This window comes from Felis catus, chromosome B4 (genome assembly GCF_018350175.1).
Source record: "Felis catus isolate Fca126 chromosome B4, F.catus_Fca126_mat1.0, whole genome shotgun sequence".
NCBI classification, from domain to species: domain Eukaryota; kingdom Metazoa; phylum Chordata; class Mammalia; order Carnivora; family Felidae; genus Felis; species Felis catus.
The window spans coordinates 44,452,291-44,468,837 of record NC_058374.1 but is presented as its reverse complement, the minus strand read 5'-3'; the positions used below and the strand labels follow the sequence as shown (position 1 = coordinate 44,468,837).

General features: G+C 39.0%; 1 protein-coding gene across 1 annotated transcript; it reads right to left on the bottom strand.

Annotated features, from left to right (window-relative positions):
* Positions 1 to 1,262: 1,262 nt before the first annotated feature.
* On the bottom strand, positions 1,263 to 15,884 carry CLEC9A (C-type lectin domain containing 9A). The gene is made up of 6 exons (XM_019835818.2): positions 15,717 to 15,884; positions 13,694 to 13,774; positions 6,361 to 6,507; positions 4,018 to 4,169; positions 2,487 to 2,608; positions 1,263 to 1,825 (listed from the first exon to the last, which is right to left on the bottom strand). The coding sequence occupies exons 1-6, from the start codon at positions 15,805 to 15,807 to the stop codon at positions 1,705 to 1,707; spliced, it is 714 nt and encodes a 237-aa protein (XP_019691377.2). The 5' UTR covers positions 15,808 to 15,884; the 3' UTR covers positions 1,263 to 1,704.
* Between the last annotated feature and the right edge of the window lie 663 nt (positions 15,885 to 16,547).

The following is a 16,547-nucleotide window of genomic DNA, read 5'->3' as shown; positions in this document are numbered from 1 at the left end:
AACCTTCTTGGGGCGCCTGGGTGGCGCAGTTGGTTAAGCCTCCGACTTCAGCCAGGTCACGATCTCGCGGTCCGGGAGTTCGAGCCCCGCGTCAGGCTCTGGGCTGATGGCTCGGAGCCTGGAGCCTGCTTCTGATTCTGTGTCTCCCTCTCTCTCTGCCCCTCCCCCGTTCATGCTCTGTCTCTCTCTGTCCCAAAAATAAATAAACGTTGAGAAAAAAAAAGATTTAAAAAAAAAAAAAGGAACCTTCTTGCACTGTTGGTGGGAATGCACACTGGTGCAGCCACTTTGGAAAACAGTATGGAGGTTCCTCAAAAAGTTAAAAATAGAACTAGCCTATGATCCAGTAATCATGCTACTAGGTATCTACCCCCAAAATACAAAACACTAATTCAAAGGGTTACATGCACCCCTATGCTTATAGCAGCATTATTTATAATAGACAAGATATGGAAGCAGCCCAAGTGTCCATTGATTAATGAATGGATAAAGATGTGGTACACACATACACACACACGCACACACACAATGGAATATTATTCAGCCATTAAAAGGAATGAAATCTTGTCATTTGCAATGACATGGATGGAGCTAGAGAGTATAATGCTAAGTGAAATAAGAAAGTCAGAGCAAGACAAATACTATATAATTTCACTTATATATGGAATTTAAGAAACAAAACAAGTGAGCAAAGGGGGAAAAAAAGAGACAAGCCAAGAAACAGACTCTTAACTACTGACAGGAGACTGATGGTTACCAGTGGGGGGGGGGGGGCGTTAAATAGATGATGCGGATTAAGGAATGCACTTATCATGATGAACACAGGGTGATGTATGGAATTGGTGAATCACGACATTGTACCCCGGAAATTAATACTACAGTGTATGTTAACTATACCGGAATTGAAATTTAAAAAAATAAAAAATGCTGGAGTGTTAACCTTGAGAGTCCCAGCCTGAGTCCTTTGATTTGTGAGTACTAGAGACAGTCAGAGAGAGGAAAGAAGGAAGTTCACAGCTGTCCTTTACTGGAGATGCACTGGTACTGATGGCCTAACTACTCCTTCTACTTATATAAAGTGCTCGTAATGCAAGTGTCCAGTAGAATTCTGCAATCCTAAAAGGGTATTGTCTTACAGGCAGCAGATAGCTGTCTGTCTTCTTCCTAATATGAAAATCCATATCTCTGTCCTACTCTCCTGCAGATTCAATAGTGGAATGCCTGGAAGCCTAGAAAACATGCAAAGAAAGATCTGGCAGGCAGAGATTTTAAAAGCCTACATTTATTTATTTATATATAAAAAAAATCAGCCAGCTAGAAAGGCATCATTCCCCCAGGGGTTTATAGATTTTTGTGTGGAGTTTATAGTCACTCTGGATTAGGGGGGAAACAAAAGCACAAGAACATGTTTTTTCTTCAGTTTGTTCTCAGCGTTTCGGGATTTTGTCCTCAGTAGCTCGAAGTCACTTTTATTCTTGGCAATTTACACAATGTCAAATGAAGGTCTGGAAAGCATTGAAGGAAATTGCCAAGTGTAAATGCAGAGATAGGTTTTGATACCTACCTCCCGGGTAGGTAGTTTAATAGCCCACACATAAGCATACTTCACTTGCCCCTTGGAATTTTGTGGCAGGTTTTCCAATGGTCTGATCAGCACACTCTTGCAATAGATCTCTTCAAGTGCAATTTTGTTCAGGTAGAGGATCATAATGCATACTTCTCACAGATAAAATATTTCCAAATGCTGCAGTTAGCGGAAGACAGGGACTTGTCCTTGAGATATCCGCAAAGCTGGTTAGTTGATTGGAGTGTCTTTACTGGTGACCTGGGGAGGCAAAGTCAGTGAATCTGACTTTAGGCAGGGGGCTGACAGTGATGGTCTTGTGGGTACCTAACAAGAGGTGGGTAGCTGTTTGTTTTGTTTTAATATGGTATCCTCCTATGGCACCCTCTTTCTTCAGTAACAGAGCAGTTTTTGCTCAATAAAAATATGCTACTATAATAGCAAAAAGCCTCATATTAAAAGAAATAGAGACAGAAAAGTTGGCTCTAACTTAGGATTTCTCTCCCGACTCTTAACTCTCAAAATACTAAGGCACCTAATCCTGTTCACCAATCTCCCTAGTTCTATCTAAAAACCTTAATATGGAAATCGCTTAATAATCACCATAATGTCTTTCCCTTAGTACTCTAGCCATTAAACGGTCCACAGGAAATGTCATGATACTGATAAATGTTGTTCATGCAGTGTCTCCAATTTTGATGTGAATGTGCTACGGGTGATGGCAACAGGACTGAGAAGGAGGAAAACTTGGAAGCCACGAAGCTACCCTTCAATGACCTCAGCTTTGGTTCCAATAAAAAGCCTGTGAAGCTATCATTGCTGGTTCTGTCTTCTGGAAAAACTCTGAGGTATAAAATAAAAGGAACGTCTGAATTCCCTCAGGTTTCTAATTTTTCTTGTAACAATTCCCTCAGACACTTACAGGTCAGGGGGAGGAGCGGAGCCATCTTGCCAAAGCCACGATCTGCTGAGACCATCCTGAGACAGTCCCACCCAGTAATCATAGCCACTTTTGATCTTCCTCAGGCTGCCAGTGATAAAGTCCTAGAAGCAACAAGACCTCAACAGTGAACTAGGGGGAAAACAGCAACAAACTATGATGAAATATAAAGTGTGACATTTTGCCTAGATGGAAATTGAGAAAGAATAAGACAGAGATGGTTTTAAAAGAAGGGATACATTTCATAGATTTGTTTTTATTGTCATACGATAGATGGGGTCTTAAGGACTCTAAGGAAAATAAGCATCTGGCAATAAAATAATCTTAACAGATTCCGAGTTTGACAGTTAATACATGTCAAAACAAGGTGTGATACTAATGAGGAAGAGTAGAAATATCCTTGACATCAAAGACCGCATAGACCATTCTTTCCCAGTATACTTCAATACGAGAAATAATTTAGAAGATTCCAGAGGCAACTTAACTGTAGGGGTATTCTGTTAGAAAAAAACATGACTAGCTTTTGTCACCAAATTTGCACAGAAAAAATAGTGGAAGCCTATAATTGTAGTGAGTTCAAGTTGTCTTGGTTTACCGCGTGTCCTTAACATATCGTTAAATTGTTCTCTCATTGTTCTTGGAAAATTGAACGTTAGCTAATTATTGAGTATAGCAAGCATACATTGTTAATAAGGTCAGAAATGTGTCAACTCTGTATTCTACTTCATACATATTTCCATAAATATGTAAAATGATTTCAGGGAAACACTGCTTGTTAAGATGGTAGTAAACCAGACTAAACGTTTCATTTAGCAAATGCTTATTTTCATAGACCTCTCCATTTCATGACGTCACTTCCTTTTTTATACTTCCGCTTTTCCTTGGTAATTACAGAGCTGTGATTGGTTGTTATACTTCCCTACAGTATTGAAAGCGATGACTCTGAACCACACACAACTGTAATATATGTACATCTTGGAGTGGATCAACAAGTCATAAAATAGTATTTCCTTTACCGCCTCGCCTTTTTGATGAACAAAGGACATACAGCTAACATATTCTCGTTGATTTCTGGATAGCTTCCTGCTTTTGTTTTGTTTGTCTAATTAAATTTTTTTTTCAACGTTTATTTATTTTTGGGACAGAGAGAGACAGAGCATGAACGGGGGGAGGGGCAGAGAGAGAGGGAGACACAGAATCGGAAACAGGCTTCAGGCTCCGAGCCATCAGCTCAGAGCCCGACGCGGGGCTCGAACTCACGGACCGCGAGATCGTGACCTGGCTGAAGTCGGACGCTTAACCGACTGCGCCACCCAGGCGCCCCTTGTTTGTCTAATTAAAGGGAAAACAAACTTTGGCAATTCCCACTCCGTCTCTTTGAAACCTTTGTTACGTACAACAAATATACTACTCTTGTAGAATATTAAGGAGTCCTGTCTTCTTAGAATCAGTCCTTTCTTTTAACGTATCAGGGTATTTTCAGAATGATAGGAAACCACGAGGTAGTGTTTACCATTTCCTCTTTGCTGTCTATTTGTAGAAGATTAGAGCCCTCCTTCAAACAGTCCTCTTTACTGGTGTGCCAGATTTTCCAGTTTTCAAAGACATGGTAGCAACTTCCACCATTCTGAATCCAGTTGTTTGGACAAGGGCTGCAGTTATGGGCTTTGAATATAAACATACCTTGTTAAATTTATCAGGAAAATATCAGTAGCACATCTCCCCAAAGGAACCCCTTGTCTCACCCCCAGTGAAACTGAGCACTTTTAACCAAGTGGTTCGTATGAGGCAGTACTTACCGTAGTGAGATTTATATAATTATTTCCAACTGCAATAGGTCTGTAAGAACTAGTTTAAGATAAAATTAACTTTGGGGGGCCTGGTTGGCTCAGCTGGTTAAGTGACCAACTCTTGGTTTCGGCTCAGGTCGTGATCTCACGTTCGTGGGTTTGAGCCCCACATCAAGCTTCAAGCTGACAGTGCTGAGCCTGCTTGGGGTTCTCTCTCTCTCTCTCTCTCTCTCTCTCTCTCTCTCTCTCCTTCCTTCTCAAAATAGATAAGTAAACTTTTTTTTTTTAACTTAAAATTAGCTTTGGGATGTCTTTCCCCAAATTGTTCCTCTTCTATAATAAGTGAGCTGATTGTTCTAGTTTTATAAATATTTCCCTTCTTTAGGTTGACATCATTTATGTCTTCATTTGTTTGCTTATTGTTTCATGTCTGTTAACCTCACTGTCCAATCTAATTGGAAATATACTGGACCATTAGGCAAGTTGAGTAATAAGTTTCAAGTTGATGTTTAAATTCTGAGAGTTAAACATGAACGTGTTTTGTATGTAAGGGAGAGAACAAACATTATGAACCCTGTCTTAAAGAATGTATTCACAAAAAAAGTGTGCTCAAGAGTATAAAAGGGGAACCGAAAAGCAAGAACTTGACCGTTTCTTGCACAGTTTTATAGAGGGAAAGACACTGGCATTTCCAGAACTCTAGTTTCTAGACAGAGGACTTCTACTGAGGGTCACAAATAGTTCATTATCAGTTTCCATGGATCCAATGTTGAGTTATTTAAAGCTTTTCATTATCCTTCATTTAGAATCTATGCTGATCAGTGTCTTGTCTATTGTTAAAGTTATAGCCCGAGTGGCATTGACAATGGCAGCTGAAAGGTTGGAGGACATGTTAGATTTGTAGGTCTCCAAAATGGATATTGTCATTGTCTCGAGGTCGGTGGCTCAGATGTGGGCCCAACTCATGGTTGCAAAAGCTTGATGTATTTAAAAACACTGTGGGGCACACAGTGATTCTGTAAACATTTATTTGACTACATTTTAGTCAGAAGGAGCTATAGTAGGTTTTTGATCTCTCTCATTGGTGATTCTTTAAACGGTATTCACTCCAAGGATAATTAATGCCAATTAGGTAACCATAGAATATTTGACAAACTACAAAACAAATAGAAATAGGCTGTTTTAGGTTTAAATGCTGTTTTAGGTTTAGGGGAGCAGCTTGGCTGGCTCAGTCGGTAGAGTGTGACTCTTGATTTCATGGTTGTGAGTTCAAGCCTCAGGTTAGGTGTGGAGCCTACTTGAAAAGAAATGCTTGTAAGAGATGTAAAAGGTAAAACTGAAATAACTTCATAGAATATTTAAAAAGAGCTGAACCCTGCATTGTTATAATTTTTGTGGTAAAGACTCTGATTTCTAACATGATTTTTCTGCCCAAAGGGATATCTAAATTTGAATCTAAAGCAATGTCTCAACTAAATATATTGAAGAATTTAGAACTATAATTAAAGATGCACTTACAGGGGCGCCTGGGTGGCTCAGTCAGTTAAGCGTCCGACTTCAGCTCAGGTCATGATCTCACAGACTGTGAGTTCGAGCCCCGCGTCTGGCTCTGGGCTGATGGCTCAGAGCCTGGAGCCTGCTTCCGGTTCTGTGTCTCCCTCTCTCTCTGCCCCTCCCCCGTTCATGCTCTGTCTCTCTCTGTCTCAAAATAAATAAACGTTAAAAAAAAAATTAAAAAAAAAAAAGATGCACTTACAAATTGGAGTGATTGGGTAAAACATCAAATGCTGCTTAAAAAAAAAAATCTGATCTAATCCTACACATTTCCCTTTGAAATTTGACTATATGCTTTTTAAATCTGCATTTCGTGGGACCTCAGTATTTTCCACGTTCTATGGTAATAAATAAATAAGATTGAACTGAAGTGTGGATCAAAATTACGTCCCTCCTAATTTAAAGCTCTGACTGTAGTTCTGCAGAGAGTAAAATGTATGTCACTGTTTCTTTTAAGGGATTGGTGCCTGCACTTGTATCTGCACAGTGGAAACTGATTTGATATCAATTACCTGAAACGAAGGAGTTTTGCATCAAGGTTTGACAGTATTTCATCTGAAGGTTATGGTTTTTCTGCCATCGTGTGAAATTCCACATTGTTCTCTCCTGATGGATGAGTTTTTCTTGCTGCTTCATTGCAATAGTGGACACCTGGAACACTTCAAACAATAACAATCATTCTTAATAAAAAATACTAACAAATTATTGCAAAGTAGTTTTTCCATACAGACTAAGTACAGCTGCAAATTACTGATGATCTTTGGGACTTTAATTCGCATTAAGTTTTTGTTTACAATTTATACCGTTCAAGAATCAAAAACTTCAAAGGAGACAGAGCAAAAAGCCACTTTATCACCCAGTCTCCTCATGCACCTGACTTCACTCCCCAAGAGCAGTCAGCTTTACCAATTTCTTTTTTCTCTTCCATATATATTTGCTTGAATTTTACCAGCAAATGCATATAAAATGCCCTCTCTTCCCTTTGTATGGACGGTAGCAATCTGTTTATATGGTTTTTCACCTTTTATTTTACCACTTAAAATATATTTGGGGGGCACCTGGGTGGCTCAGTCAGTTGAGTGTCTGACTATTGGTTTCAGCTCAGGTCATGATCTCCTGGTTCATGAGACTGAGCCTCGCATCGGGCTCTGTGTTGGCAGTAAGAAGCCTGCTTGGGATTCTCTCTCTCTCTCTCTCTCTCTCTCTCTCTCTGCCACTCCTTCAATCATGCTGTCTCTGTCTCAAAATAAATAAGCAAACTTTAAAAAAGGTAATTATAAAGTACATTTTGGACCTAATTCCATATCAGTATATAAATAGCTTTCTCATCCTTTCATTATAACTGTATTGAATTCCGTTGTCTGGATATATCATGGTTTATGTTAGACATTTTCTATTGACTTTTAGACTGTTTGTAATCTTTTGGCATTCCAGAAATAAATACTGTAATAAAGAACCTTAGTCATACATAATTTCACACGTATGCAAGCATATTTTTAAGATAAGTTGCTTGGTCAAAGTTTATGTACATTTAAGTTGTATTACATATTTCCAAATTACCCTCCATATATGCTGTTGCACATGGTATCTCAATATCATTTGACTTTGCATTTCCCTTTTTTACATTGGTGTCGAAACTTTTTCTCGTACATATAAATGTCATTTGTATTTCCTTTTCTATGAAGTGTATAATCATATATAATATATAATATATAATTACATACATAATTATAATTTTTCTCGTTGAGTTTCTACTCTTTCCTTGACTGTTTTATATGAGGTGCTTATTGTGCTGAGAATTCATTCAAACAGGCCTGGGATCAGCCTGACAGTGTCTGTAAAGTTTCTGCCTGGTACCGACCTCTGGACGAGGTATGAGACATACTGATTAATAGTGTCGCTTTGCAATCATCAGTCTGAGGATGTTGGGGCCAGATTATACTAGCTTGTCGGCATTCTTTACTGACGCCATATGACCGATGATTTGCCCCTGATTACAAGGAGGTCCTGAGCAGGGTCTGCTGTTGAAGCCGGTTACCTTACAGAAGTATGCCTATGCGGTCAGCAAAATATAAAAATTCCCAAGCAAGACTCTATTTGGGGTGCCCTGGTACCAAAGTATTCTGTGTATACATTGGTGGTTCCTGACTGAAGAGAAGAACTGTGTTCCGAAAGGATAGTCACAGAGGGAGGATGAGACACCTGTTCGTACCTGGCCTGTCCGGATCCTTCATTGTAATACATATCCTTACTTTAATGTGGTCGTTAAATTGTACCCTTTTCTTATGGTAAACCGTCCATTTGTCAGCCCTGGCATTTGGGGTCGTGTGACTCTTCTTCGGCAAATCAATCTCGTGTAACGGGTTCTGTTAGTGCATTTGTACTTTGGTAAACTGAACTTTTCTCTGATACGGGCTGCAGTTACACTGTCCCAATGTGTCTTTTGACTTTGCGTGTGGTAGTTTGCCCCACGTACATCAGATGCTTTTTAAAATTTTCGATTTTGTTTAAATCCAAGGTAGTTAACATACACGGTAACAACGGCGTCAGGAGTTGAATCTGGCGATTCATCATCTACCTTTGGTAGTCAGTGCCTATCCCAACAAGTGCCCTCCTTAATGCCCAGCACCCATTTAGCCCATCCCCCCACCCAACACCCCCTCAGCAATTCTCAGTTTTGTCCCCTGTATTTGAGGGTCTCTTGTGGTTTGCCTCCCTCTCTGTTTTTACCGTATTGTTTCCTTCTATTCCCCTATGTTCATCTGTTTTGTTTCTTGAGTCATTTTCAGTAAAAAATTTGCACTTCAGATTATACTTTTGTAAGTATAGTTCATTTTTCCATATTTGGTAGCTGGAATTTATTTCGTTGGAATTTATAAGGTATGACTTCAGCCTTTCTCCCCCAGATGGCTACATTGTGTGTGGTCTCATATCCTTTACTGAATGAAACCCCTCCCCATTGTCTTGGTTTTTTGTTTTTGTTTTTTTTTTAATTTTTTTTTCAACGTTTATTTACTTTTGGGACAGAGAAAGACAGAGCATGAACGGGGGAGGGGCAGAGAGAGAGGGAGACACAGAATCAGAAACAGCCTCCAGGCTCCGAGCCATCAGCCCAGAGCCCGACGCGGGGCTCGAACTCACGGACTGCGAGATGGTGACCTGGCTGAAGTCAGACGCTTAACCGACTGCGCCACCCAGGCGCCCCGGTTTTTTTTTTTTTTTTAAGTTTATTTATTTTGAGAGAGAGAGAGTGCTGCATGCATAAGTAGGGGAGGGACTAAGAGAGAGAGAGAGAAAGAGAGGATCCCAAGCAGGCTCTGCACCATCAGTACAGAGTTCCTTGTGGGTCCCCGAACTCAGGAACCATGAAATAATGATCTTGGCCGAAGTCCGATGCTTAACCGATTGAGCCTCCCACGTGCCTGTCCTCCCCATCCTCTTTTACTTGCCATCTGTAGCTGAAGGGATAGAATAATAGGAATAATATATTTCTATTATTTTAGTTACATTCGATCCGCCTGCTTCTCGGCGGAATGAACCACACAGCCTTCGTTACTTTAGATTTATAATTTTATTTCAATATTCGGCAGGGCCTGCCTTTCTCCCATTTTCACATTACTTTTATATTATTTTTTGTTGCCGTTCTTTCCTTCTAAGTCTGACTCGCTTTTTAGGTCGATTCCTTTTAAAAATCATATTATAAAGTACCCATCTATTCCTAGTCTATTAAATAGTTTTCTTCACATGGATATTGCTTTTCTTTGTGCCGTTTGGTTTTTATAGAACGTCTTGAAACCCGCGGCTTAGTGTTTCTGATCAGTTTGGGAAAACATCCATCCAATAGGTCTTAAAATAATACCACTTTTATCGAACTATCTCTTCTACTTTGGGGTCTATTATTACACATATGCTAATCTTTCTCAATATGGTCTAGGACTCTTACCCTCTTTTCTATATTTTGCTCAAGAGCTAGGGACTAGATATGCAATGGATGGTTTATACCTTGTCCATTGGTGGTTCAAGTAACCTCGGCTGCTAGTGGCTTGGATTATGTTCCTTCTTAGCAAAAGGCTAGGTATAACCAGAGTGGGGAGTAGGACAGTGATGTTATTTATTTTATTCTATCTATAATCTGACACGTTTAGAGATTGAAAATAATATTTTTTTAGGAATTTGAAGTATTATTCCAGAAGTTTAAATTTCGATGAACTCTTTCTAGATTAACCATATTCTTGAGGTTATTGCTGTTGTGTTTATTACCATCTGAAAAGGTTGTACTGTATAAAACTGTAATAAAACTGGAGAAAGAGAAATGAGACTTCTCTTTTGTTCCCCCCCAAGTGGGAAGCAAAATACAGTGTTGGGCTCGTAATCAATTTGCGACAAGTGAGGAATAAAGATTAAACAATATATTTATTTGGGGGAATATAAGACAAATGTTTTTAAAGCCCCCCAAATAAAAGTATCTTGTAATTATACGATGTCGTATGATATACTTAGTGGATGAATTAAGAAAATGAAAAAGAAGAGTAAAAACAAATGAAAAAACTTGATGTTTTAGAAAATATTTTGCACTACAGAGCTTTCAAAATAGAAACTAGCATAAATCATTTGGTAGAAAAAAATAGAAAATACAAAATAGCAGGAAGAAAGCAAGAAACTGCTTTTCCTTACATGTAAACCCGCCATTCAAATAGCAGTTGTTAGCATTTAGTTTATATCTACTAAAACTTTTTTCCACATATGCATGTAAAACCCCATCTATGTTACGTATAATTTTTATAAAACTGTATTTTTCCATAAGTGACTTTTAAGTCTGCTTATTTCATGGGAACTATTGTGTAACCATATCTCCATATTAACAGCAACAGTTCTAGAAGACCTCTTTAAATTACTGCAGTGTATCCTTTTATATCAACGTACATGATTAATTTTACCAGACATTTTTACTGTCAGATATATATGGATGCATTTTTAATGGTATACAAGAAAAATTTGTAATTAACCCATGCATTACTTTCATATTGAAACAGGATATAGGGGCGCCTGGGTGGCGCAGTCGGTTAAGCGTCCGACTTCAGCCAGGTCACGATCTCGCGGTCCGTGAGTTCGAGCCCCGCGTCAGGCTCTGGGCTGATGGCTCAGAGCCTGGAGCCTGTTGCCGATTCTGTGTCTCCCTCTCTCTCTGCCCCTCCCCTGTTCATGCTCTGTCTCTCTCTGTCCCAAAAATAAATAAATGTTGAAAAAAAAATTTTTAAACAGGATATAGATTTCATTCATTACTCTTTGTCAGAAACATGTCCCTGTTTCTAATATGTATATTAAATTATATAGTATATAATAATTTAAATATTAATATTGGCCTTTTTCTTACAGTGAAAATTTTCACGGAGAGAATATTTAACATTCTTTATTAAGTGGAACATGATTAAGGTGAGATAATTGTTAGAAATTAAACATGATTTTTTACAACTCAAAATATACTGGCTCTAAAATAATCTATAACTAGAAGGACAGCGATAAGTTAAGAAAGTCTGAAGTCAACAAACCACTTCTTGTTTAGCACAGCTCTTGTTTCTGTAACTGGCTTTTACTTAATAAAAGCCCGAAGAATGTTTTGAGAGTGTAAAAGATGATCTTGGCCAATGGCACTATTGGTAGCAAAAAACTAAAAGCCACTATACATGAAGAAAAGCCACTAGTAAAAATATTTTACATTTGTATAGTGCTATTTATAAGTTTTAAAAGTAGGTATTTGTAGCTATTAATGCAAAAAAAAAAAGCCAAAACTTGTATTTGTAAGCATTTTCCAGAAATTACTGAAAGTTTTAAATACTTTATTTTCTAGCTAGCTTTCCTTTATCCTCCTGGAAGTATTTTCTTCCCATATTTTTTGTTTTGGGATTTAAAAAAAATTGTTTCATACAGACTACATCCATGGGATTACGGCATTAAAAAAACAACAAACAGCAATCACTGATGTTGTCACCGTCTATCTTACGTTCCTGACCCTGTTTTTAGTTACTTTTGTATCCTTCCAGTGTCACTCTGTGCATGAATTCTTGTACTGTCGTCAGAATGGAGCTAGACAATATTCCATTCAAAGTGCCCAGGTTTTACAGAAGAAACTGAATTATTCGAGGTTAATTTACTTCTCTGTTAGTTCTCTTTCAACTCCTCAATCTATTTCCAGTGTGTCTGTTTGAGAAATACACATTTAAGTGTGAGCTTCCTAAAAAAAACAGACTTGCGTTTGATTTAAATAACGTTTTTATATGATACCCAGAGAGAGTAGACAGTGAGATAAGGAAGGCTTTCGCAGTGCTAACATTTGTTGTGAAATTTCTTTTGAGGTGATAGACAAGGCAACAATTACTTATTGAACTTCTAGTAATTCTTAAAACAATTTTCTTTTTTTAAATTTTTTTAATTTTTAAAAAATTTTTTTTTCAACGTTTATTTATTTTTGGGACAGAGAGAGACAGAGCATGAACGGGGGAGGGGCAGAGAGAGAGGGAGACACAGAATCGGAAACAGGCTCCAGGCTCCGAGCCATCAGCCCAGAAGCCTGACGCGGGGCTCGAACTCACGGACCACGAGATCGTGACCTGGCTGAAGTCGGACGCTTAACCGACTGCGCCACCCAGGCGCCCCCTTAAAACAATTTTCTAAGAACAATCAGGAAAATAAGTTCATTGCTAACATGAACAAGATCAAGTTTCTTGTACTTTGTGGAAGCAAATCTGAACCCGTCTCTTCTTCATTCTAGAACTCATAATTCTCATCAGCTAATGTCTGCTAGATAGAGAAATGTTTTTCCAGAGCATATGAAAAGGAGGAATTATCTGGACAATAAACTTTCTCTCTGTCTTTCTACATATACTTCCTAGTGCTAGCATGAGTGATAATCCAAGTTGTTGGTTGTTTTTTTGTTTTTTGTAAACTGCAGCTCTGTAATTATTATATTTTATAAAAATTTCACTAGCCAGATACGAAAACATGTCTTAAAATTTGGACTAAAGAAATGTGATTAATTATGGCCCAAATAAAGTGTTCAGGTTGCATTAAGCTTACTATCTTGTACTTTGCCTCATATAAAGTGAAAAGCTCTTACTACAATAATCTGCATAAAGTCATATTTAAATTTTTTTTTCAACGTTTTTCTTTTTATTTATTTTTGGGACAGAGAGAGACAGAGCATGAACGGGGGAGGGGCAGAGAGAGAGGGAGACACAGAATCGGAAACAGGCTCCAGGCTCCGAGCCATCAGCCCAGAGCCTGACGCGGGGCTCGAACTCACCGACGGCGAGATCGTGACCTGGCTGAAGTCGGACGCTTAACCGACTGCGCCACCCAGGCGCCCCATAAAGTCATATTTAGAATACATGCATATTTAGAAAAGAAAGAGCATTATACTGAAATCTTTCAAGTTGCATCCTTTGGCATACCAATAAGAGTCACAAATTGAATCAGAATGTAAGTCATTATTTGCATTATTTTCCCCAAAGAGACGATGGCATTAGAATTGAGTTAAACAATTAACTCGTGCAGATGAGCGTTAAAAGTTATCAGTAGCATCCCAGTGCTTAGAGAGTTACATAAATGCCCCATGACTTAAATTAGTAAGCCATTATTTTACATCACTTATATGCATTTACAGGTTTCTCACTGATTGGTTTATCTATTTGTAAACTATGACATTTATTTATAATGATATATAGAATTGTCTATAAAGCTACATGCAGCGTATAGGCACATATGTATTTTTATAATGTATAATTATATGTAAAGTATATGTAGTATGTATACAGAGAGGTTATTTAGAAGATACCCTTTTGTACTTACACTTGATGCCCAGGAAAACGGAGGTTGTTACTGAGCCCACGCAGAAAATACATGAAATCACCACCAGAAGGCACCATGTTCCTGAGCAGGGAATAGGGCCAATGATACTGAGTTAGAGAAAGTAGACGAAAGACATGGGCTAAGAGCAGGCCGAGTGAAGGAAAGAATTTGCATTCTTACTAGAGAATCCCTGAAGCCCTGGGGACTGTGGTAACAGGAGAAAAGCACTCTGAACTTTTGGAAATGCAAGTTAGATTTGGAAAAATGTCAAACCCAATAGGTTAAACAACATACTTCTCTTAACGGTATATGATGCCGCAATCTTACTACCTAGTTTTCTAGTTTTCTCTTCCAGCAATCTTTTAGAGCAAACCGGGTAGTAAGCCTTCATTTTTGAAAGCAAACATCCTCATCTCTCTCCAGTGCCACTTGAACAAGATTGGTTCAAAGATATTTCTTTTATTAAAAAAAAATTGGGGCGGGGGGGGCGCCTGGGTGGCTCAGTCGGTTAAGCGTCTGACTTCGGCTCAGGTCATGATCTCACGGTTTGTGAGTTCGAGCCCCACGTCGGGCTCTGTGCTCACAGCTCGGAGCCTGGAGCCTGTTCAGACTCTGTGTCTCCTTCTCTCTCTCTGCCCCTCCCTGGCTTATGCTCTCTCTCTCTCTCTCTCTCTCAAATACAAATAAAAGTAAAAAAAAAATTTTTAATAAAAAAATAATTCTTTTTAATGTGTATTTATTTTTGAGAGAGAGAGAGAGAGAGACAGAAACGGAGCATGAATCGCAAAGGGGCAGAGAGAGAAGGAGACACAGAATCCCAAGCAGGCTCCAGGGTCTGAGCCATCAGCACAGAGCCTGGCGCGGGGCTCGAACTCATGGACCGGGAGATCGTGACCTGAGCTGAAATGAAGAGTCAGACACTTAACTGAGCCACCCAGGCACCCCCACAGATATTTCTTTTAAAATATACAATTTTGGCTGAGGGACATTTTGTTTTCCAGGTAATTTGCATCTATTCAGGAAGGAAAAATGAAGAATGTATGATTTGCTATATTCTTAACACTAGCCAGAAAGAATTAAAAGTTATCTTTGTTTGGATTATGTGGTAGGCTGAATAATGCCACTGCCCCAAATGCCCATGTCCTACTCCCTGGAACCTGTAAATATTACCTTTTGTGGTAAAAGAGACTTTAAATTAAGTGAAGGATCTTGGGATGGGGACTTTATCCTGTTTAATCTGGGCCTTTATAAGTGGGAGGTCAGGAGTCGGGGTGCTGTATGACAATGGAAGTGGAAAGACACTTGAAAACATAATGCTACTGGCTTTGAAAATGGAGGAAAAGGCCATGAGCCAAGAAAAGCAAGAAATGCCGCTCTAGAAACTAGAAGACACAATGAGATGTATTCTCCCCCAGAGCCCCTTAAAGGAACGCACCCTTGCCAACGCCTTGCCCAATGAAACCAATTTTGGACTTCTGACCTTCAGAACTGTAAGATAACAAATTTGTCTTGTATTAAACCCCTCGGTCCGTGTTAATCTATTATCAAAATAATAAGAAGCTAATACAAATGTTAAATAATAATACCAGCACTGATCACTGGAGCAGAGCGCTCCAGACTGATAAGATTTTGCCAGGTTTTCAACCCATGTTTTCTCTTTATTTCCTAGTATTAGTCAGGTGATTTTCAGGGTATTTTATGCAGGAACCAAACTAATAAAAAAAATATATATGATTTCTTTCATGTATCTACCAAATTTGGGAATTCGTTGTCTTTCCAGCAAGAGAGAGGGAAAAGGGTTACTTTTTTGCCATAGGTTACGTATTTGTCATAGCCATTGCTCTTTTATTTCGCACCTTTACTTACTCTCCCATATCACTTCATTTTTAACGTTAGCGTATCATGCACATTATCAGATGCATACGTGAGTAATCTCATTAGAAAAATCACCTTGGGCTCATCGTAGGCCAGGAAACAAAATGTAAACTGCAAAGTCTTGGATTAAATAATCAGAACTGGTTACCTGAACATTTGGTGGAAGACAGATGTTTCTGGTAAGGGCTTGGTGTTGGATTATCCCACTGGAGTGAGTTGTATGTCCCTTCTTCCTGCATGTCTGAGATGCTTCGACAGGTAAGGCAGTCTCCAGGAGAAGGCGAGGCAAAATATCTCCTCTTGGGGCAGGAGCAGGCTGGTGAAAGAATTGAAATTGACTACTTCTCACACCGGTGGGAAACTACGTTTGGGTTTAAGGAATAGCATCGATGCATCTTCATCTAGAAAGTAGAAGTTTGTGAAGTTGAAGCCAAAGTAGAACTTGTTAAAGAAGGAAATGAGAAAGAACCTGAACTTGAAACGGCCGATGGTAGAATAGATTATTGCTCTGGTTTCGAAAGCACAGCAGATGTTGAAGGTGACAGCACTAGGTTATTGTCAAGATGAAAAGAATAGAAGTCCAAACAGCACCCTTCTATTTGGTGTAGGAAGCATTTGGATGACCTAGGGAGCAAAGAGCCAGGGTTTGCTCACCTGGGACAAACCAGGATGTAAGGAACTGTGGATCACTGTGTATCCTTAAAACAAACAAGATAAGGAGGGATTTCATCTCTAAAATCAATTTACCTGCTGTAGTAGTTAGGGTAATGTAGTGACAAGTGAGTTTCAGAAAGCACACTAAAGATTATTTCTTGCTCACATAACAGTTTAGCTTGAGTAACCCTGGTTAGTGGGTCAATTTCTTCCAAGGGGGACCCAGGCTCCTTCTATCTCGTGAGACACCGGAGTCCCTTGGAAAGGGAAAGAGAAGATGGCAAATCCACATCTGCTCGAAAAGCCATAACCTACATGTAGCACA

Coding starts and splice junctions, on each gene's coding strand:
- CLEC9A (XM_019835818.2), bottom strand. CDS start 15,807: ATGCAGGAAGAAGGGACATACAACTCACTCCAGTGGGATAATCCAACA. Junction 6,508..13,693: donor CGTTTTCCTGGGCATCAAGT/GTAAGTACAAAA, acceptor TATTGTTTGAAG/TGTTCCAGGTGTCCACTATT. Junction 2,609..4,017: donor TAGACAGCAAAGAGGAAATG/GTAAACACTACC, acceptor TGTTGCTTCTAG/GACTTTATCACTGGCAGCCT.